Genomic DNA, 23393 nt, shown 5'->3' on the forward strand with positions numbered 1-23393 from the left:
TCAAAACACGTCTGATTTTCGTCTCATTAGTACAGATTTCGATGGGGAAAAATCTTATGGGCAAGACTAGGCATGCTCAGAGAAGAAAGAACACATAGAAAGCAATCCAACACATGACATCACTTCTGAAGTAGAATTCTGTCGTGCGGGAAAATTTGTGTGCAGTCTAGAGCACATTCCAACCAACAGACACCACTCTGGACAAAAGACGGACGACCGGCCGGCAGAAATTTGTTGCGTGTGTACGAGGCTTTAGTTTAACCACTTCCATACAGAGCAGTTTGACACCCTTCCTGCCCAGACCAATTTTCAGCTTTCAGCACTCTCACACTTTGAATGACAATTGCTCAGTCATGCTACACTATAACCAAACAAATTTTTTATCATTTTTTTCACACAAATAGAGCTTTCTTTTGGTGGTATTTGATCACAACTGGGGTTTTTTTTTTTCGTGATATATGCAAAAAAAGAGCAAAAATTTTGAAAAAAAAACACTTTTTTTTAGTTTCAATTATAAAATTTTGCAAAAAATTAATTTTTCTTCATACATTTGGGCCAAAATGTATACTGCTACATGTCTCTGGTAAAATTAACCCAAATTAGTGTATATTATTTAGTCTGTGTGAAAGTTATTGAGTCTAGAAGCTATGGTACCAATTACTGAAAATTGATCACACCAGAAGTACTGACTGCCTATCTCCTTTCTTGAGGCCCTGAAATGTCAGGACAGTACAAATACCCCCCAAATGGCCCCTTTTTGTAAAGTAGACAGTCCAAGGTATTTAGTAAGAGGCATGGTGGGTATTTTGAAGTTGTAATTTTTTCCCACAATTCTTGGGAAAATGAAGAAAAAAAAATTTTTTTCTTTTTTTTCCCACAAAGTTGTCAATTTATAAGCTATTTCTAACACATAGCATGTACACAGCAAAAATTACACCCAAAAATACATTCTGCTACTCCTTCCGAGTATGGCGATACCACATGTGTGAGACTTTTACACAGCCTGATCACAAAAAGATACTCCACGTCCAAGAAGCACCTTCAGGCGTTCTAGGAGCATAAATACACATAAAACTTTCTTACTACCTATCACACTTTTCAAGGCCCTAGAGCACCAATACAATGGAAAAGTCCACAAAATGACCCCATTTTGGAAAGAAAACACTCCAACGTATATTCTATGAGGCATTATGGGTCCTTTGAACGTGTCATTTTTTTCCACAGGTTTTTGGAAAATGTGGGAAAAAAATGAAAACTTTTTTTTTTTACACAAAGTTGTCAATTTATAGGATATTCCTAACACATAGCATGTACACAGCAAAAATGACACCCCAAAATTCATTCTGCCACTCCTCCTGAGTATGGCAATACCACATGTGTGAGACTTTTTCACAGCCTAGCCATATAGAGGGGCCTAACATCCAAGGAGCATCATCATGCATCCTAGCCACTTGCCTAGGCCTATTTTTGACATTTGGTATTTACAAGCTAAAATCAGTTGTTTTGCTAGAAAACTGCTTAGAACCCCCAAACATTATATATTTTTTTTTAGCAGTGACCCTAGAGATTAAAATGGAGATTATTGCAATATTTTTTATCACACCGTATTTGCGCAGCGGTCTTCCAAACGCAATTTTTTTGGAAAAAATTCACTTTTTTTAATTAAAAAATAAGAAACCAGTAAAGTTAGCCCAATTTTTTTCCATAATGTGAAAGATAATGTTACGCCGAGTAAATAGATACCCAACATGTCATGTTTCAAAATTGCGCACGCTCACGGAATGGCGACAAACTTTGGTACTTAAAAATCCCCATAGGCGACAATTTAAAAATTTCTACAGGTTGCCATCCTTGAGTTACAGAGGAGGTCTAGGGCTCAAATTATTTCCCTTGCTCTAACGATCACGGTGATACCTCACATGTGTGGTTTGAACACCGTTTACATATGTGGGCGGGGTTTCCGTATGCGTCGCTTCTGCGCGCGAGCTAACGGGGACAGGGTGCTTTAATTTTTTTTTTTTTTTTTTTTTACTATTTATTTTATTTATTATTTTTTATTTTTACACCGTTTAACAAAAAAAAAAAAAAAAGGATCATTTTTATTTCTATTACAAGAAATGTAAACATTACTTGTAATAGAAAAAGGCACGACAGGACCTCTTTTTTGTGAGATCTGGGGTCAAAAAGTCCTCAGATCTCACAAGTACACTAAAAGATAGAAAGAAAAAAAAAAAAAAAAAAAAAATTATTATATAAAATGAAAAAAAAAAAAAGGACCTTTAAACCGGTTGCTAGGCAACAACATTTTCCGTAGCCCCGGTCCTCCAAGACCATAGAGTCAAGTGAGGGCAAGCTTGCCCTCACTCGACATCCTGTCTGTGAGGATCCGGGACCGGATCGTTTTCCCCGCTGCCGGCGGGTCCGGTAAGCGGGGAAAAGGACCGGACGCGGCGGGAGGGGGGGGGGGGCACCTCTTCCGCCATCCCAGAAGGGTGATCCCAGGGCGAATCCGCCGCTGGGACCACCCTTATCGGAAAGCCAACCGTCCACCGTTTAAAAAAATACCAGGGTTATGGCAGCTATCTGCTGCCATAACACCGGTATTTAGGTTTAAACGGAGGACGTATATAAACCTTTTTGGATTTAGACATGGTGGCTGTATGAAGGGCGACAGGTACTCGGGTACTTTGCTGGGCAGGTGACAGGTACTCTGGTACTGATGAGCAGGTGGCAGGTACTCGGGTACTCCGATAGGCAGGTGACAGGTACTCGGGTACTCTGATGGGCAGGTGACAGGCAGGTGATAGGTACTGATGAGTAGTACTGATACTGATAGGTGATACTGATACGTGATAGGTACTGATGAGTACTGATGAGTAGTGATGGGTACTGATGAGCAGGCGGCAAGTACTCGGGTACTTCAGGCGTCAGGTACTCTGATGAGCAGGTGGAAGGTACTCGGGTACTCTGATGGGTAGGTGACAGGTACTCAGGTACTCTGATGACGGGTACTCCGTTGACAGGTACTCAAAGTACCCGAGTATCCGTCATCAGAGTACCCGAGTACCTGTCATCAGAGTACCCGAGTACCCGTCATCAGAGTACCCGAGTACCCGTCATCAGAGTACCCGAGTACCTGTCATCAGAGTACCCGAGTACCTGTCATCAGAGTACCCGAGTACCCGTCATCAGAGTACCCGAGTACCCGTCATCAGAGTACCCGAGTACCCGTCATCAGAGTACACGAGTACCCGTCATCAGAGTACCCGAGTACCCGTCATCAGAGTACCCGAGTACCCGTCATCAGAGTACCCGAGTACCTGTCATCAGAGTACCCGAGTACCCGTCATCAGAGTACCCGTCATCAGAGTACCCGAGTACCTGTCATCAGAGTACCTGATGGGCTAGTGACAGGTACTCGGGTACTTTGATGGGCTAGTGACAGGTGCTCTTTATTGGGGGGGGGGGGGCAATCAGTGTGTTTAGGGTGCACTGTATTTGGTAACTAGCTGTTACCACACTCTCTTCCTCACACAGGATCAGTATGTGAGGAGGAGAACACGGTGACAGCTAGTTACCGTGTTCTCTGTTGACATTTGTGACCGGCTGTGATTGGACACAGTCGGTCACGTGGTAAAGAGCCAATTTCATTGGCTCTTTACCTAGATCGGGGATCGACTCTGTCCGAGGGACGAGCCTCGTCCCCGATCGCTGCTCTGCGCGCCCCCGGGGGCGCGCATTGCAGAGAGAACGAGCGGCTCGTGCTGGAGCCGCTCATGTGATCGGCTGTGATTGACACAGCCGATCACGTGGTAAACAGCCAATTTCTATTGGCTGTTTACCTTGATCAGGGATGGGCTATGTCCGAGGGACGAGCCTCACCCCCGATCGCCGCGCTGCGCGCCCCCGGGGGCGCGCAGTAGCAGCTAGAGCGGGCGGACGTCATATGACGCCCGCCCGGATCCGTACAACCACCATGCCGACGTCATATTACTATGACTCGGTATGGAAGTGGTTAAAGATGGAAGAGCCAGAGAATAGAAGTCCTGCTGGAGTGGATTGGTGTCTGCCCTCAGAGGTTCCTGGCACTACCTTGGATGGAGGAAAATGTCTGGAGCCTTGCTGCTAATGGAAACCTATACCCTAACCCCCTCTCCCTGTTAGTCTGAACAATAAAACCTGAAAAAAAAGCTAATGTGACTGAAGCCCATCACAGTCATGACTTTCTCCACTGTGGCCATGAATCCACCATGGGGTAATGTCAGCCCTTTCCTTGTGTTGGAAGTTATGCTTCACCCCAGCCAGAAGGGGTGCTACATTTGCATACAGAGCCAGACCACAAGTAGGTGATATATACAGTAAATGCATTGTTTTCACCTTTCTTTTATTTACTTCAGCCTTTTTGTAGGCACTTAAGCTGGGTACACACAGGCCAAATGTCAGGAGACAACAGCCAGTTAAAAAAAAAAAACGTCCGACATTCGGCCCATGTGTATGCCGGTCTGTTGGACGTGTATGCTGGAAAACCAGCAATCGGCTGACTCACGATCAGTGCTCTCAGCCAATGGCAGATAGTGCAGATTGGAGTGTGAATGGGAGATTGCCAGGTAAATATATGTTGCTCTCTGCCTACCAGAGAGCAGAGTATGTAGGTGAGGTCTACTCGTAGTGCTCAGGTGCAGCTCAGCTTATCTGAAGTGTTTCACACTGGTCCACACTGTGTTTCACACTGGTAATTGGGAGACATTTTAACAGTGGGAGTAAACCTAACAAATAAGTGCACAGACATTTAGTACAGCCCTGGTTATTGGCAGAGGAAAATGACTTGGTGCATGCTGGGATACTGTATAAATACCAAGGGCACATGTGCTCAGGGTCTTTCAGTTGGAGGGTGAGGTCCCAGAGAGAGCGGATGGCTGCCCCTCATCTGTAGAAGCTGCCATGTGGCCTCAGGTGGTCGACCTAAGGGCCGGAGGGTAAGAGTGGAGCTGAACCCAGAGGTCCTGTAGAGCTGACTGTAGGGGAGACACTGGAGAGGATCTGATTCTGCCTACAGTGAGTACAGATCTGTGTCATGGGCCTTTTCTAAGAGGGCCACTCCTTCTAAAGAAAAGTCAGTGGATGGGTGTCAGTCAAGGGGATGCTAGAGAGTGTCCTGAAGATAAAGTAGTTGCAGTAAGTCTGCTCCAGGAGATAGCAAGAAGACCTAATTGTTCTATACAAGTGGCAGAATGGTTAAAGCAGTGTGTATGCTTACAAAAATAATGCGGTGAGGCCGAGTGAGAGTTTATCAACTGTGAATAGTTCAAGTTGGAGTATCCCACTATTCCCTTCTCCCATGCAAGTTCCATAATAAATTAAAAACCAAAACCCCTAGACTGTTTATTGAGTAATGAGCCATTGGGAGTAAGGATGGATGTGTGAACTGTCCCTAAGTGACTGTCTGCAGGTAATCAGAGGAGGCCTGAGAAGTCATCATACAGCAAGCCCTATGGGGACAGTGCTACACATACATCCCAGCATGTCATTTGTTACTGCTGGTTTACTGATGGTGACAGCAGTAGACCATACCTGCATAATGCAAGCTGAAAAGGACACTTGTAGTCTCCACTGGAAGTCCATGTGGCAGGGACACGGGAGCATAAGTGGGAGACAAGGACAGAGTATTGTCATCCCTTAACAGGAAGTATCTGAACAAGAATTATAATAGAAGGATCACCAGATATTATTTTAGGGAAACCTACATATTTACAAATATTGAAAATGTATTTTGAAATTATATTAGGGTGAATGCTTAAATGAGTTCGGGTTTATGTGTACTTTAATTAAATGTGTGAATGGGTCCATAAAGTCCAGCACTCTCTTAGCATGCACAAGCAGCTATGTAGAGTTCACTTTGCTTAGCAGAAAATCACATGAACAGTAGGGGTGTTGAATTTAATCGTAGCATCGATGCATTGCGATTCAGCCACCCGCGATTCTGCATCAATTCTGCAACAGGCTTAATCGATGTGCTAATGATGTCATTTAGCGCTGCCCCTCCCTCTCCGCACAGCTCTTTGAAATTTGTCTGTGGTCGTTAGCCGCGCCCTCTTTTCCTACCTCCCGCTGGCGTCTTCCCCAGCCGCCCGACTTCACTGCAGGAGGAGACACGAGGAGCGAGTGTCCCTGATTCTTGGACAGAGATGGGCTCAGGTGTGTTCAAGTTTCCATGTGCCTGATCCCTCCAATAAGCAGACACTGCACTCCGCTAATCAAAGGCACTGAGACACTTCCCGATCAGCAGCTGCACAGATTGGGAAATGTCTCACTGCCTGTGATTACCGGAGTGCAGTGTCGGCTTCCTGGCGGGATCGGGCACATGAGGACTGTCATCTCTACTCTTGGAAAGTCTGCTGCGGGAGTGTTGGAGCGAACATCCCCGCCTCCCACATGCGAGCTGGCCCTCCTTCCATAGCGAGTGTCTGTCCTGACCATTCTCCATCCTCCAACGAGTGTCCTCCATCCTCCAGTGAGTGTCTACTGTCCATGTCCACTGTCCTCCGTCCTTCTCACACAGGCATGTGGGCAGAGGGAGACCCTCGAGTGAGCATCCTGGACCCCAACTCCTAGTCTGTCATCATCACTGATCAGGTACTAGTCTAAAGACCCATACACACGATAAGAAAATCTGATGGGAAAATTCGTCCGACGACCGATCTGTCGATTTTCGGGTTGTTAGTATGGTGCTTTTGACAGCCGACTCCGACTTTTTGGCTGACAAAATCATGATGTGCAGGCTATATAATTTTTGTCGTCCGTCAAAGCAACGTCCGATTTTCGTCTCATTAGTACAGATTTCGACGGAAAAAAATCCTAAGAGCAAGACTAGGCATGCTCAGAGAGAAAGAACACATACAAAGCAATCCAACACATGACATCACTTCTGAAGTAGAATTCTGTCGTACGGGAAAATTCGAATGAAAATAACCTCTTCACTTTCCACATCAGACTAGCATGTCACAAAAAACGGACGACAGATCGTTCGATAATCTGATCGTGTGTACGGGGCTTAAGTCTTCAAATACTATTACAAATGTTGTTGAACACATGACACTGTCAGAAGATATAATGAAGATGTTCGAGAAGCAGACTCTGTTAAGAGACAATTTGCACAAGTTCACAGTAGTCATCATTTGTGTAAACACAGACGCACTGGTACACTGACAGTATCTTCTGCATCAATTCATTTATGTGCAAATTTATGTGCAAACTGTGTGTACAATGTGCATGTGTGAGTCAGTGATGAGCAAAACCATAAAGCATGAAAAAAGGTAATGAAGTATTTGTGAATCAACGATCACTAAGACCAAACCATAGTTAATGAAATGGCATACATTTGGGGACATTTGTTTTGTTGTAGCGGTTTGTGTCCTTTGTATCTATAATATATTATAATATCTTTTATTATTATTTCATTAATTATGGTTTATGTCTTAGTGATAGATTCACAAATCCTTCATTGATACCTTTTTTGTATGATTTATGGTTTTGCTCATCACTGACACGCATGCGCAGTTGGATTGTACAGTCACTTTATTGAGAGCCTCTGAAGTAAATTGTTCCATTAAATTAGCACAGACTGATGTTTGATTTCAGACTTTGCAATATGACCTTTTTTTAAGAGCAGATGAAAATTAAAATAGTTTTTCAATTTCTGACTGCTTGAATTTTTTGATGAAAATCATGGGCATATTGTGGGCAGTAATCGTGATGCATTGCAGAATCAAATCAAATCATTGACATGATAATCATAATCAAATCGAATCGTGAGACCAGTGAAGATGCGCACCCCTAATGAACAGTAATGCAATGATCAATTCATACCTGGCAACAAGCCAATTGACTAAAGCCCCGTTCACACTTATGCATGTTGCTTTTGAGAGTTTCTGCAGTGCTCTTTGCATTATTTACCACAATTTTACTGAGATTTTTCCGCAATTTGCACTTTTTTTATGCTTTTTTTTTTTAGGCAGATTTGTTGTTGGGCAGATTTAAAAATGCAAAATGCAAATTGTGGCAAAAACGTAAAAACGTAGTACATGCTTTTCTGCAGCTTCTCCATTAAAGTCTATTAAAGCGGAGTTCCGGGCACAAAATCTACCTTTTTTTTGTGCCCATCCGCTTGGTCTCCTTCACCTGAAAAGGAATTGGATAGTTAGGTATATTTTTTTTTTTTGCGCACCTTGTAAGTGTAGATAGAAAATACTCACCTATTCTCTACTTCCTCCCTCTGTGCCGCGGCTCTGTCGTCACTTCCTGTCTTGCGATGATTCCTGGGAGCTGAACGTCATCGCTCCCAGGAATCAATGCGACGGCACCGGCCCCGCTCGTCACTTCCGGGGCAGAAGCTGTGGAGGAATGCGGCGCCGCACCGGAAGTGACGAGAGGGGCCGGCGCAGGCGCATTCTGGGAGAAGAAGACACGGAAGAGGACGCAGAAGAGGACCGCGCCGGCTTCAGCTGCTCACAAGAGAGATGGAAACGCTGTGGAAGAAATTTTATAAGTGGGTATTTCTTCTTAAAGGTAAGTGTGAACCGGGACAGATCAGAGGCTAGCCATTGTGGAATGTACTAGCCCTGACTGTCCCGGGGGTATGTTTATTGAAAAAAAGTTTTCGTTTAAACAAAAAATAAAAAACAGCGTTTTGTGGTTAAAAAAATTCCTGACCCTTTCCAAAAACACATTGCAAATGCATTGATGTGAATGTGTTTCATGTAAAAAAAAATGTCCTGCGTTTCTGCAAAATGCATGAAAAAAACGCTTTGGTGTGAATCAAGCTTTATACTGCTTCCCCTGATGGGTCCTTTTCCCTGCTGGAATATTGTTCGATAACCCAGTGGCTCCAATACCCATGGCTAAAGAGGATGTCTATGGAGTTTGTGAGTTCAGAACACACTGTAGTGGATTACTAAAACTGGAAAGTGCAAAATCTGGTGCAGCTCTGCCTAGAAACCAATCAACTTCCAGTTTTTTTTTTGATCAAAGCTTAACTGAACGAAATGAATTTAGAAGCGGATTGGCTACCATGCACAGCTGCACTAGATTTTACACTGATACATATATATATATATATATATATATATATATATATATATATATATATATATATATATATACACGTATATACACGTACTATATATATATATATATATATATATAGTACAGTAAAACTGCAGGCAAGGGCACAGTGGGGCAAACTAAGGTCAATTTATTTTATTTAGTAATGTAATCCAATAGGATTACAATATATCAGTGTGTTTTACTTTTTGAATTTGCCACCGGTTCTACCCCCCTGCGACGCGACACTCACAGGGAATGGAAGCTGGGGCTTACAGCATCAGGCGGAAGATCCAGCCTCTGTACACTGCCGGAATACATCGCGGGATCCCGGAGACAAGGTAAGTAACCTCTTCCAGGATCCAGCGATTTCTCCCTGGTGGTACCCCGAGTGTGGCTCAGGGTTACCGCTGATGGCACTGAAATTCCACCCCGAGCCACACTCGGGAATACCGCCAGGGAGGTTAAAGAGGAAGTAAACCAATGTTTTTGTTTTTTTTTTACTTTTTTTTATGACATGCAAAGTAAAGGCATAATGTGCTAGTATGCATTGCATACTAGCACATTATGTGAAACTAACCTGCAAACTAAGCCCTCCTTGTCACCACTGGAGGCCGCATCCATTTTCCCCATCTTCCTTCCGGGTCGGCGAACTCCGGCTGTGTGACTGGCCAGAGCCGTGTGATGTCATACGCTTGGGAGCTGCCTGTCACGGCACAGGGCTCTAAAGGAACGGCATGGGTGGCTGTTCCTTAAGAGCGCAACTGATTAAGTAATCGGCTGCATTTACAGTAACTATCTTTTAAATGGTGTTTGTTTAGGAGATATTTACAGAACCTATAGGTAAGACACATTATAGGCTTACTTATAGGTACAAACAATAGATGGAAGTTTACTTCCTCTTTAAGTCTAAAAAACCAACATATACTATCTTGCACTTTACCATTCCTTACAGTATGTGCAATGGCTGCATTTGTTTTCTTTTTTTAGAATTTTTTCTTTTATTTTTACCTGGCAAGTAACACATCTCCCTTATTAGGGTGCCTACATTCTGAATTGAAAAGAAACAAAGATACCTTTGGACAGCACCATTGTTAATCTGAGTAGTGGGTAGTATCAGACCCCGTTCACACTGGGGCGACCTGTCAGGCGACCTGGTCGCCTGACAAGTCGCCGTGAGTCGCCTGCAATAGAGCAGCACAGGACCCGTTCTAATAGGAAAAAGGGTCCGGAGCTTCTTTGGGGCGACCTGGGGCGACCTGGGGCGACCTGCATTGACTTCAATGATATGAAGTCCGTGCCGGCCGCTCCGAGGTCGCGGTGCGAGCTGCGCACCGCGACTTCACAGGTCGCCCGGCAAAGTCGGGTCGCCCCAGTGTGAACGGGTTCTTAGATGCACTAGCACACTTATATTTACTAACAAATTGAAACCAAATGCTAGCTAATAATCTTTAAGCAGTTACAGCAACAATTGTTTTTCTTTTAGGATAAAGGCTTTTCAAAAATAAATAAATTAAAAAAGCTTATAATTGTAAGCACCCCTGTCAGTGGTAAATTGATTGTCTCAGCCCTCAAACTGTAGAAAAAGATATTCCCAGTGGGTATTCTCTAGTATTTGTGCCACAAATACTTTTATTTTTGTTTATATATATATATATATATATATATATATATATATATATATATATATATATATAATTTTTTTTTTTTTTTTTAGGGGAATTTTTTGGGTTGTACAGCCCTCAAAGTGCTACATCTTTTGTCTTGTATTTATAGTGTACATACCAGTTTGTGTTGTTTTGTTGTCCCATGCCCCTGAAGAAGCAGTTCTCCACGAAACATGTCGGGACTCATTGGGAGCTCCTCTTTACATCTACAGCCTTATTATTGAGGGAGTGCACATGGGAACAGTATCCTCCCTCTAGGTTGTATAGTACTGTCTCATACATTCATATATGTTTTTTACTATTTGTATGTCTACATTGTATGATATCCTTGTGTGCCTTCTTTTATATTATATACTCTAATAAAATATTATTTTTTTTCTATTTTTCATTGCATTCATTTTTCCTGTCCTATGATGGTACCATTAAAATCCCCATTTCCTTGCCCCAATATTTCTAGTTTATATTCTCCTGATTGGTATGACGGTACCTTTAGAATGCTTTAGTCTCTTACCTGGGTATAAAATAAGAGCTTTCTAAACTGCTACATCTGAAGGACAACATGTTCTTTTGGAAAACAACAGACTTACTGCCCAGATCACATGGTGACAATAAAAGAAAGAAAGAAAGCCTAAAAAAGAAAACTAATACAACCATCGCATTTAAGAATTTGTGAGCTGCAATATAATAAATGTTTGCTTTTGGGCTTAATACGGCTTTAAACAATGATGTTTATAATACTTATTAACAAACTATCCACAGGGCCCTAATAATCTGCTATAAACTACAGGAGCAAACGGCTCCATCACACGTATTTAAGCCATGTAAATCTGTATAAATAAACTGACAAACTGTCTGCTTTACACATCCTTGTCATTTTTTGTTTAATCTACACTGCGTGCCTTAGAGTTCTGTTCTGTAAGCAGAAGAAAGGGGAATCAGCTAGGATCATGGCAAGAAGCCAATTTGTCATCACACATTTTCAACCATACAAGGAATTCTACAAAGATCCTCGTACATCCAGAAACTTTACAAAAGAAATCATTTACAATAGAAAGTAATTTATACCGTGTGTAAACTGTGCTTATGTTTGCAGAAGGCAGCGGGCCATAGTAATCGGCCAGAAACTCTTTCCCTTTGTTCAGCGGTTCGTTGATGAAACATAAGGTCAGACTGGTAGCTGTAGGCAAGGATAAGCAGAGCGATTTTGTCACTTGCTGCAGGTATTTAACACTTTGGGTGGGTCAGCTACCCCTGCTGCACACTGTGGTTCCTCCTGCTGTCTTGTACTTCTTGTAGTAATGTATGAGAAGCATGGGAGAGAGCACAGCCTGTGGCAGGGGGAACAGTTATTCTACACACTTGAAAGAGTGGAATATGCACAGTGGCCAGGGAGCAGCAAAAATGTAGCTTTTCAACACATTGGCCACCAGAAAAGTAAGTATATATTCTCTTCTATTATAGGCTGCTTTGTTTGTAGTAGTAACCCTGTGATAATTTTTACTATTTCTTACTGTTTTTTTATGTATGTGAAAAAAATAAAAATAAAGGGTTTGTAAAGGAAAAAATGAATAAATAAATAAAATAACAAACATGTTATACATACCTGCTCTGTTTTATTATACTAACATGCAATGGTTTTGCACAGAGCAGCCCCAATCCTCCTCTTCTTTATTCCCTGCTGGGCCCTTCCCCCTTGCCCATAGCCGCTTGCTATGGGGGCACTTGTGCATGTTCACTCCCGAAGCAGAAGTCTGTGTCCATAAGAAGACACAGAAAGTGTGGCTCAGCCCCGCCTGCTGGGCCCTTTCCCCTTGCCGATAGCTGCTTGCTATGGGGGCACTTGTGCGTGCTCACTCCTGAGCCAGCACTCTGTGTCCATAAGAAGACACATAGAGCATGGCTAAGCCACGCCCATACTCCTTCTTCACTGGCTGTGATTCTGGTAACCAGGGCCCTTCCCCCTTGGCGATAGCTGCTTGCTATGGGAGCACTCATGCATGCTCACTCCCGAGGCAGAACTCTGTGTCCATAAAAAGACACAGAAAGCATGGTTCAGCTCAGCCCCCTACTCCCTCATTAATGGCTGTGATTCTGGCACTCAGGGCCCTTCCCCCTTGCTGATAGCTGCTTGCTATGGGGGCACTTGTGCATGCTCACTCCTGAGCCAGCACTCTGTGTCCATAAGAAGACACATAGAGCATGGCTAAGCCATGCCCATACTCCTTCTTCACTGGCTGTGATTCTGGTAACCAGGGCCCTTCCCCCTTGGCGATAGCTGCTTGCTATGGGAGCACTCATGCATGCTCACTCCCGAGGCAGAACTCTGTGTCCATAAAAAGACACAGAAAGCATGGTTCAGCTCAGTCCCCTACTCCCTCCTTAATGGCTGTGATTCTGGCACTCAGGGCCCTTCCCCCTTGCTGATAGCTGCTTGCTTTTGGGGCACTTGTGCATGCTCACTCCAGAGCCAGCACTCTGTGTCCATAAGAAAGCATGGGTCAGCCACACCCCTACTGCCACCTCACAGGGTGTGATTGACAGCAGCGGGAGCCAATGGCTCCTGCTGCTGCATCTCAGCCCATGAAGAGCGAGAGATCCAGGGGAGCACATTGCTGGATCAAGATCAGGGTTGGGTAAGTATTAGGGGGGGCTGAGGGGGGAAGGGTGAGCAGCACACTGAAAGTTTTTACCTTCATGCATAGAATTTATCAAGGTAAAAGCCCTTAGAATCACTTTAAAGGATAAGCTCACCTTTTGGAACATGTTACATGTTCCTCCCGTGTTTAGGGTGACACATGAAACATGTTCCCAATGCTGCAGCCGCTGCCCGCTGCTCCCTCTCTGTGGCAGCAGTACAGGAAGAAGTTTCCGGTACTAGCTGTCACTTTTTAAAATCAGAGCTCCGCCCATGCGGCTGCGTCATTGATTCATTCACACAGCTCTATGTGTGTGAATGAACGACAAGCCTCGACATCCTTTGCAATTGTCATTGTAGTTCTCAATGAACTACCATGGCACGGCGCTCTGGAGTGCTGTGGTAGTTAATTGATTTCTTCCTGTAAAGCCCCGTACACACGTGCAGATCGTCGGCCGAACGATCGGCCGTCTTTTGTCCCCGGGCTGTCGTGTCGGTTGAAAAGTGCAAAAGACTGCACAAGAATTTTGTCCGCCGACTACAGCCGACTGCAGAAGTGATGTCATGTGATGGTTAACTTTCCCTGTGTTTTTTCTTTTCTGAGCATGCCCAGTCTTGCAAATCTGCTGTCTGTCGGCCGAATTCTGTACTGACTGGCGAACAATCGGCCGCTCTGGTGTCGGTATACAAAAATTTTAATGCTTGCACGACAGATTCTTTTCGGCCGAAAGTGTGCTGTCAGCTGTCAGAAGCACCATACTAACAAGCCTACAATCGGCCGATCGGTCGTCGGCCGAATCTTTTCGGCCGACAATCTGCACGTGTGTACGGGCCTTTAGTGTATCTCCCTATCCATACGGAATGTTCAAGTACACAGATATACTGACAGATCTGGAGACCTGCATGGCACCAGTGATCTGCTAGGTGCAATGCTTTAAAGGCTCTAAAAGAAAAAATAATTATTGCACATTTTTCTCTGCAAAAAAAAAATGTGCATTTATTATTTTTTTTTCTAAAAGGTGAACTTCTCTTTTCAGCGCTTGAGGCTTTGTTACATAGATATCAGATTGAAAAAAGAGCAATCTCTCTAGAGGGTTCTCTCCAAATTCATTATTTAGGATACTCCAGATCTTTTAACCAAACCAATAGATACAACTCTTGACAGATTTGCTTTTAATATTCAAAGCAAACTCCCCTATCCATCAAGGGTCTCCATGCTTTATTATTTTTGGGAAATCACTGTGGAAAACGACTCCCTAACATTTCTGGCTGTGGCCATCTTGAGTAAAGGCAAATGATTTATGTAGCATCTACTTCATGGAATCCATTTGCCCTTAGCTCAAGAATGCATGCAGCAGAGTATGCTTAGCTGAGAAAACCCCTCCTCCTCTCCTCCGCTCCTCAAGACTCTTGGAATGTATGACATCATTTGCCTAGGCAAGAAACCAGGAAGTAACTGAAGAAATATAGAAAAAAAAGTTTAAAACAAAAAAACAATAAAGCAAATATATTATACTTTCCTATCTATTAATAATTGCTAGCAGCATCAGGATTGAAAATAATCAATGTTGATTGGGAGAGTGAAGCTCCACTTTAATACCTCCAAAGTGGGGAAGGCGTTTTGAGACCCGTTTGGTGCATAGGTCATAAAGTTGAGGATAGTGAATTATTTGACTGGTGGTGGCGAGCATGTGGTGATTTTCTTCACATAACTCTACGGACCACATGGACTCTTTAAAAGACTTTATGTTGACTTTTTTCTTTTGCATATATGATCACATATTCAGGGTTTTAAAAACATTTTATTTAGAATTTTCATTGGAGGCTTCACCATCACTTTTAGGCCTCTTACACACTGCAGCTTAAAATAGCTCAGTACAGCCTTTTTTTTTTTCTGAGCTAAAATACATCCCATTAATTGTAATGTGCCTATTATTATTATTATTATATAGTATTTATATAGCGCCGACAGTTTACGCAGCGCTTTACAACTTGAGGGTAGACAGTACAAATACAATATGCTTTAATACAGTAGGAATCAGAGGGCCCTGCTCGTTAGAGCTTACATGCACACAGGCGCGTAAATAAGCGCCATCAGGAAGAACAAAATAGAAAAATCTGCATTTTTGGACAGTAATTTACGCCTAATGTGCGTAAATGCGCACAAATACGCGCAATTGCGAACAAATGAACGCACACGAACATACTGTTGATCTGAAAAAAGCTAATTTGCACATTTGACAAAAAAAACGCGAGAATATATTTGTGGGAAAAGACGTGAATTTGCACGAAAATGCGCGCATTTCAATAAGACATATTTATGGCTGAAAAAGGAGATGCTCAAACAGGAGTATCGTGTGTAAGAAGCCTTATACTGCATTGGTAATGCAATATTATATTATATATTAATATAAAAATATTGATTTTGTTTTTAGATCTTGTTTATGATATCACAGCACAAGTATATTGTAGTTTATTTATTTATTTATTTTATTATAAAAAAGGGGATTCACTCCAGAAATAAAGAGATTATTCTCCCACTCTACAAGACTCTGGTCCGGCCACAGCTGGAGTATGCTGTCCAGTTCTGGGCACCGGTCCTCAGGAAGGATGTGCTGGAACTGGAGAAAGTCCGGAGAAGGGCAACAAAAATAATTAGGGGAATGGAGGACATCAGCTGTGAGGAAAGACTACAAGCACTGAACCTATTCTCTCTGGAGAAGAGACGATTGAGGGGGGATATGATATCAATGTTCAAATACTGTACTGGTGACCCGAGCATAAGGAACAAACTATTCAGAGTAAGGGAATACAATAAGACACGTGGCCACTCACTAAAACTAGAGGAAAGGCGGTTTAACCTTAAAATGCGTAAGGGGTTCTTCACTGTAAGAGCGGTAAGGATGTGGAATTCACTTCCACAAGCAGTCGTATCAGCAGGGAGCATTGATAGTTTCAAAAAACTGTTAGATGGACACCTTAGAGACCACAACATACAGGGGTATACAATGTACGGTTAACAGCAAACACACACACACACATCATAGGTTGAACTGGATGGACTGATGTCTTTTTTCAACCTCACTAACTATGTAACTATATAACTATTTCAGGTACTTATATAGCGCTGTCAATTTACGCAGCGCTTTTACATATACATTCACATCAGTCCCTGCCCTCAAGGAGCTTACAATCTAAGGTCCCTAAGTCCCGGTTCACACTTGTGCGATGCGGGAAGGCTGCGAATTCGAATGCCTGTTCCCGCATCGCAAACGCACCCCTGGCAGTTCACACTGCCATATGCGATACGCTGGGGGTGTCAATGAAATGTTAACGACACCCCCAGTTTGATCGCATATCGCAGTGGGATCTGACAGTTCGCACAGAATCGGATCGCACAAGTGTGAACCACTGTGCGATCCGATTCTGATGCAGCTGGAAAAAAGGGTCATGTGCGTGTTTGGTGCGGATAGATTGCGAATTCAGCCATACAAAGTGTATGGCTGAATTCGCATCGGCACCTCCGATTGCATGTAATGAAGGAGCAGTGCGCTCAGAATTACATGTGATCGGCGCACTCGCAGAAGTGTGAACTGGCCCTCATACATAGTAGGGCCAATTTTTTTATACAGGATCCAATTAACCTACCAGCATGTCTTTGGAGTGTGGGAGGAAAGCAGAGTACCCGGTGGAAACCCACGCAGGCACAGGGAGAACATGCAAACTCTAGGCAGGTAGTGTCGTGGTTGGGATTCAAACCAGTGACCCTCTTGCTGCTAGGTCAAAGTGCTAACCACTACACCACTGTAGTTAGATTTATTTTCATTTTTGCATTGGAGATTTACCATCATTATTCACATACTGCATTGGTTCATGCAATATTATTGATTTTTTGGGGATCTTTTGATATCACAGCACAAGTGTATTGTATATGCCTATTTATTTTCATGTATGGAGGTTTTACACCATTATTCATGAGTTATGATTTTGTGGTTTTATTCACTTCCTTGGTTTGTTGATTATACATATATGTACAAAAATAAGATACACCAAATAGGGGTTCTCACCATCACCGATCACACTTGGTATACACATTATTATATTTGTTTGTAGGTGGTAATATAAGACACTATTATAAGGTAATAGAGGGTAGCACTGCACTTTATCACTATATATGTACTTAGCTTCAAAATGCACACAAGCACAAAAACAGCACAAATAGCATGAAGACCCTTGTAGAGCTAAAAAACTACAGTGGAACACTCGAATGAAAACATACTGTATGAACTTTGAATGCACAGCTGTATGAAGGGGCCTTTATTGTGTTGCATGAGGAAGAAAAAAAATCTTGATGTCTACGGTGTATACTTTACTGTTCTTTTATGTTTTTGATACTTTTAAGTGCTGTCAGGGGATCAAGTTTAATAGAGATTTTCGAAGAGCCACTTTTATGTTTCTAGTTTTAAGCTGCTGTCTATTTCAACCATGTTCTTTTAAAAATTGTAGCATCGGTGATCTAAAGAGAAAGAGCCTAGACAGGAGATGGGCAGATGTGTCAATAACCACACCATTTACCAGGATGTTAATGGAAGGAAATGATGATGTATAGCTTTTGTATATTGCTGCTAGCACATGACCTGCTGTCATCTTAATACTTCATATAATCGTGAATGCAGCTTTAAATAGCACAAGCTGATAGGGATCATTGCTGACATTCACTAAATGACACTGAACACGGAGTCAGCCGCTTCTACTAGCTGTGATCAGCCAACAAAGTACTCACTGAATCTTCTTGGTAAAGTTCTTTGAGACTATTCCTCCTTCTTTCTGCTGTTCTTCATGGTTACCTAGAAAAGGAAACATCAATAGACAGATTTAGCTACACATATATATATATATATACCGGCTAACAACTGACTTAGCCTATGACTTTAGAAATAATGGAAAATGTATTTTCCGCACAATTATGTCTACAATATACAGTATTTATTAAACATAAACTGGCTTAATTTATAAGACAAGGCCACGAATATTGATGTGCAAAGGGCAATATATCCATAGTAGCTAATCAGAATTTAGCATTGCCCATGGCCATTTGCCCTACAAAAAGGTTATCCCACCAAAACAAATAGTTTGCTTAGTTGGAGCATGATAAGCTGTATTGGTTGCTGCCAAATCTACTTTCGTAATTCCTGACTTCCTCCCTACCTCTTGCTGCTGAATACATCATTATATAAAATATTAGATCCAAGAGGGGGAGCAGAAAATCAGCATTATGACAGCATGTTGGAAAAGAACTGCATGCATTTTGGTGCATTGACATGCATTTTTCTATTAGGCTCCATTCACATATAGGCATCAAGTACAAGAACTTATTTTGGGCGACAGGCGTCCCATGATTCTGTTTGCATGATTTTACCACAATTCGTCGAGCGTCAATCATGACAAAATCGCGCCGTGTTTGGGGTGCCAGTGCAAGTCACAGGAATCGCACGGGCATCCCGCGACTTGCAGTGGTTCAGAATCGCGGGCAGAATCGCGGCAATTATGCCCTCAATCCGAGACGCCTATGTGTGAATGGAGCCTTAGGTTCCTTGCACACTGGCGCTATAATTTACTAATGTTTACTCAGGAATTTATAAAGCTTGTGTGCAAGGGGCCAAAAACTGAGGAGTGTTGAGTATACTCGAGTAAAGGTACATAAGTGTATAGACGAGTACAATTCTTCTTCATTGGCAGTGTTGTAATATACTCATTTATACTTGCATAAACATGCTTATAGACGAGTAAACACGTGTATGCTAGTAGATTACTGAACTCAAGTGAAAAATTGTCACATTTTTCTCTGTACTCAACACTGTATTACTCATCCTTACTCAGCTGTGTCCTCTAGGCCAGTGTTTCTCAACTCCGGTCCTCAGGGTACACTAACAGGCCAGATTTTAAGTATTACTTTAGGGAGATGCAGACTAGAATACTGCAATCTCTGAGCAGCAAATTATATCACCTGTGATGTATTTCAGTTTTCTTGCAAATCTGGCCTGTTAGTGGGTCCTGAGGACCGGAGTGGAGAACCACTGCCCTGGACAACAATGCATCTAATTTCAGATCAGTAAAAAACTCAGCTTTTTTTACTCCTGTGTGCAAGAGGCCTTAAAGTTAGTTAAAGAGGCCTTAAGGTTAGTTAAAATTGCAATACAATGCATCTAAACTGCATGTCAATACAACATTTGTAATGAATGAATTTGCCCTTGTTTAGCCTTTAACCACTTAAGGACTAAGCCTATTTCTGACACATGTTGTTTACAAGTTAAAATCAGTATTTTGTGTTAGAAAATTACTTAGAACCCCAAAACATTATATATATATATATATATATATATATATATATATATATATATATTTTTTTTTTAGCAAAGACTCTGGAGAATAAAATGGCAGTTGTTGCAATATTTTTTGTCACAAGGTATTTGCGCAGCGATCTTTAAAAACATAATTTTTTTTTAAATACACTTCACTGAATGTAAAAAAAAACTAAGCAGTAAAGTTAGCCCAATTTTTTTATATATATATATATATATGAAAGATGATGTCACGCCGAGTAAATAGATACCCAACATGTTATGGTTTAAAAGTGCGCACACCCTTGGAATAGTGACAAACTACGGTCCTTAAAAATCTCCATAGGCGGCAATTTAAAACGTTTTTAACAGTTACTAGTTTAGAATTACAGAGGAGGTCTTTTGCTAGAATTATTGCTCTCGCTCTGATGATCACGGCGATACCTCAAATGTGTGATTTGAACACCGTTTACATTTGCATATGCGTTTTCTTTGGTGCGCAAGCTCACAGGAAAGGGGGCGCTTTCATTTTTTTTTCTATTTATTATTTATTTTTATCACTGTTCCTTAAAAAAAACAAAAAATCTGATCCCTTTTATTGCTGTCACAAGAAATGTAAACATCCCGTGTTATAGTAATAGGCAGTGACAGGTACTCTTTATGTAGGGATCTGGGGTCTAAAAGACCCCAAACCCCTCCATTGCACTTAAAAGTATTCAAAATACTGAAATCTGCATGTTTTAATACTACCAGTTTTATTAAATTGGCGCCGTTGGCAGCCGAGTAAACTGAAAGTGACGTTGTGATGTCACTTCCAGGTTACTTGATCGGAGACTCAATCTAAGCCGTATCCGGCTTTGTTTGGGACTCTAACCAGCTGGCGGATGTGCCAGCTGGTTGCTTGGGCCTCCCGGTGGGACGGGAGACTTGGGCAGAGTGGCGGGAGGCAGTGGGGGGACGGAGACGTCCTCTCCCACTCGTTTGGATAATGGCCAAGCGGCTGCTGAAGCACATCGGTTGTTATCATTAGAAAGCTGACCGCAGGAGGCGCATGCGCGGCAGCTCCCAAGATGGCCGCTTAGGACCGGAGCTCCGCGCCATCCCGGCACTATCTCCCGCCCAGCGCGGTAACGCAGCACGCTAGCAGACCCGGATCGGGGTCCGCACCTCCACCGGCCCCGCGGGAATCACTGTATGCAGGCTAATCGGGTCAGAAGAGACCTAGCGAGGCAATTTACCTCAGGCTTTCCGGAGGCAGTGCTATCCAAGATGGCGGATCCGTCCCAGCAGCGTGAGGAGATGGAGGAGGGGGACGCCGCAGATCATCCAGATTCTCTGGCTAAAGGGAACTGCCTGGCTACTCCACAGGGACCTGTGAGTAACCCCCTGCTCCTGACTCCCTCCCCAGCCTCCACAGAGTCCCTCCTGAGCAGGGTGATGGGGGATTTCTCCCCTGCCTGCTATACACCCATACCCACTATCAGACCCCCTGCCACAGAGGGATCCGGAGGGCTCTCCCATTCAGATTATGAGGATCTTCTTCTCAAAATGTCCATCATGATGGAGAGGGGTATGTCACAAATTGCTGACAGAGTCACCTCAAACCTAAAAGTGGATTTTCAGAACCTGGGTGACAGGATGGAAGCCATGGAGAATAAAATTGACAGGACAGTGACAAAAACTAATCAGCACACTACCCTCATACATTCACTTCAGGATCAGCTGGACTCGGCCCTCCTTAAGGTGGAAGATCTTGAAAACAGGTCTCGCAGGTACAATTTTAGACTGCGGGGTCTGCCAGAATCAATTGCGGATGTCCAGACCGCTGTGCAGGGGCTCATTAAGGATCTTATCCCCGATATACCAGCGCACAAACTTGAACTTGACAGAGCTCACAGAGCACTGGGTCCCCCAAGGCGGGACGGTAATCCGCGGGACATAGTGGTCAAACCCCACTTCTATATGATAAAGGAAGAAATTGTCAGCAGAGCCAGGAAGGTTCAAAATCTTACTTGTCAAGGTCACGCAGTTCAGATTTTCACTGATCTAGCCCCATCTACAATACAACGACGGAGATCCTTAAAACCACTCTTGTCCATTCTGTCCCAGAAAGAGCTTAAGTATTGGTGGGCTTTCCCCTTCGCACTCAAGTTCACCTACAGGAATAAGACGTATACCTTTTCCAGCTTCACGGAAGGAGAAAGATTACTGCATCATCTGCAACTAATGCCTCAGCCCCCGGATCACCAAGCCTCTTCAACTGGCCCAGGATCATCCAAGCGCCCCAACCCATCCAGCCCCATTGCCCCGCTCTGGAACGGATCCAAATTTAAGCGCTCTAAAGATGGCAAGCCCCCCTGATAGTAGCCACGGATGCTCCTAGCAAGATTTCCTTCACTGTGGAGTTCCACCTTATGAACCTGTCTCCTTGATTAAGAACCTTTCGGTTCTTTGTTTTTGATTTTTGCCTGCTATTTTTGATCCAATCTCGGGCAGGCTCCTCTTCATTTGGAGGGGCCCTGCTCGGGGAGTTTCGCAGTCCAGACACTGGCCTGCCATTTGTTTATGAACTTTGCAGACAACTCTGTCACTGCCTTTGGGGGCTCTTCCAGCTGGATAGCTGGGTAGCACCGGAGCACCTGGGGGTAGTGAATTTTTTTTTTTTTTTTCTTTCTTTTCCTGCAGCCGTTCTACTTGCATGCTTACCTGCATTTATTTGTTTTTTATTTACAGCATTTGTTTACTTAGGGCGGGAGCCCTGCCGGAGTGGTCGGATGACGCCTCCACTAGTCGCGGGAGAAGATCTAGGTTCTCTCACGTGACTCTCTCCAGCCCCCCTTCATGGGAGGTTGGAACTCTGTACTTGACCTTGTCGGGTTGATGTGGACCTCAACCCGACATTGGATGTCCTATTTGGACGTTGGTCCACGACTTCACCCTTTCCCGCTTCTCTCCCTTTTTCTCCTGTCTCTCTCTCTCATCTACTTTCTTCTTTTCTTGCAGCTGGTCCCTGGGAGAATGTTGTTTACGATCTCTACACCTAACCGGATTTCCAGATTTGGTCGAATGAACACTCCAGGTATCTTGTCTCGGAACGGGGTGAGTGATGTGATTTTTCAGATGCACCTACACTACCTGCTCCATGTCTCTTTCTAAAACTACAGCCCCATGCCTCAAAATAGCTACCCACAATACTCAGGGTCTCAACTCTCCCATAAAGCGAAGGAAGGCTTTTCAGGATTACCACCGCAGAAGGGTAGAGGTCTTATTGCTCCAGGAGACTCACTTCCCCCACTCATACTGTCCCTCGTTTTTGCACGCTAAGTACCCCACTTTCTTTTTAGCCAATGCAGAGGACAAAACGCGAGGTGTGGCGATCCTTTTTGCTAAATCTTGTAACTTCACCCTCCACTCTGAGCTACGGGATCCCGGGGGGCGCTTTCTGCTAGTCAAGGGTACCATTGCAGAACAATTGTACACATTTGTCTCGTACTATGCACCAAATCAGAATCAGTCCCACTTCTTCCAGCACATGTTTAGTCGGGTTTCGCAGCATCTGGAGGGCCGCGTCATTTTTGGAGGGGACTCTAACACAGCTTTTGACTATGGCTTGGACAAATCTAAACCACTGGGCTCTCGAGAGGTTAAACC

At 43.3% G+C, this 23393-nt stretch overlaps 1 protein-coding gene across 1 annotated transcript in view; it reads right to left on the minus strand.

Annotated features, from left to right (window-relative positions):
* Positions 1–23393, minus strand: part of HSPB8 (heat shock protein family B (small) member 8) — a 123652-nt gene that overhangs the window by 43632 nt on the left and 56627 nt on the right. The window contains exon 2 of the mRNA XM_082268967.1: positions 18185–18248. Coding sequence (XP_082125093.1) covers positions 18185–18248 — 64 coding nt within the window. The remainder of the gene's footprint in view (positions 1–18184; positions 18249–23393) is intronic.

Source organism: Pelophylax lessonae, assembly GCF_965119305.1.
Source record: "Pelophylax lessonae genome assembly, chromosome: 1".
NCBI classification, from domain to species: domain Eukaryota; kingdom Metazoa; phylum Chordata; class Amphibia; order Anura; family Ranidae; genus Pelophylax; species Pelophylax lessonae.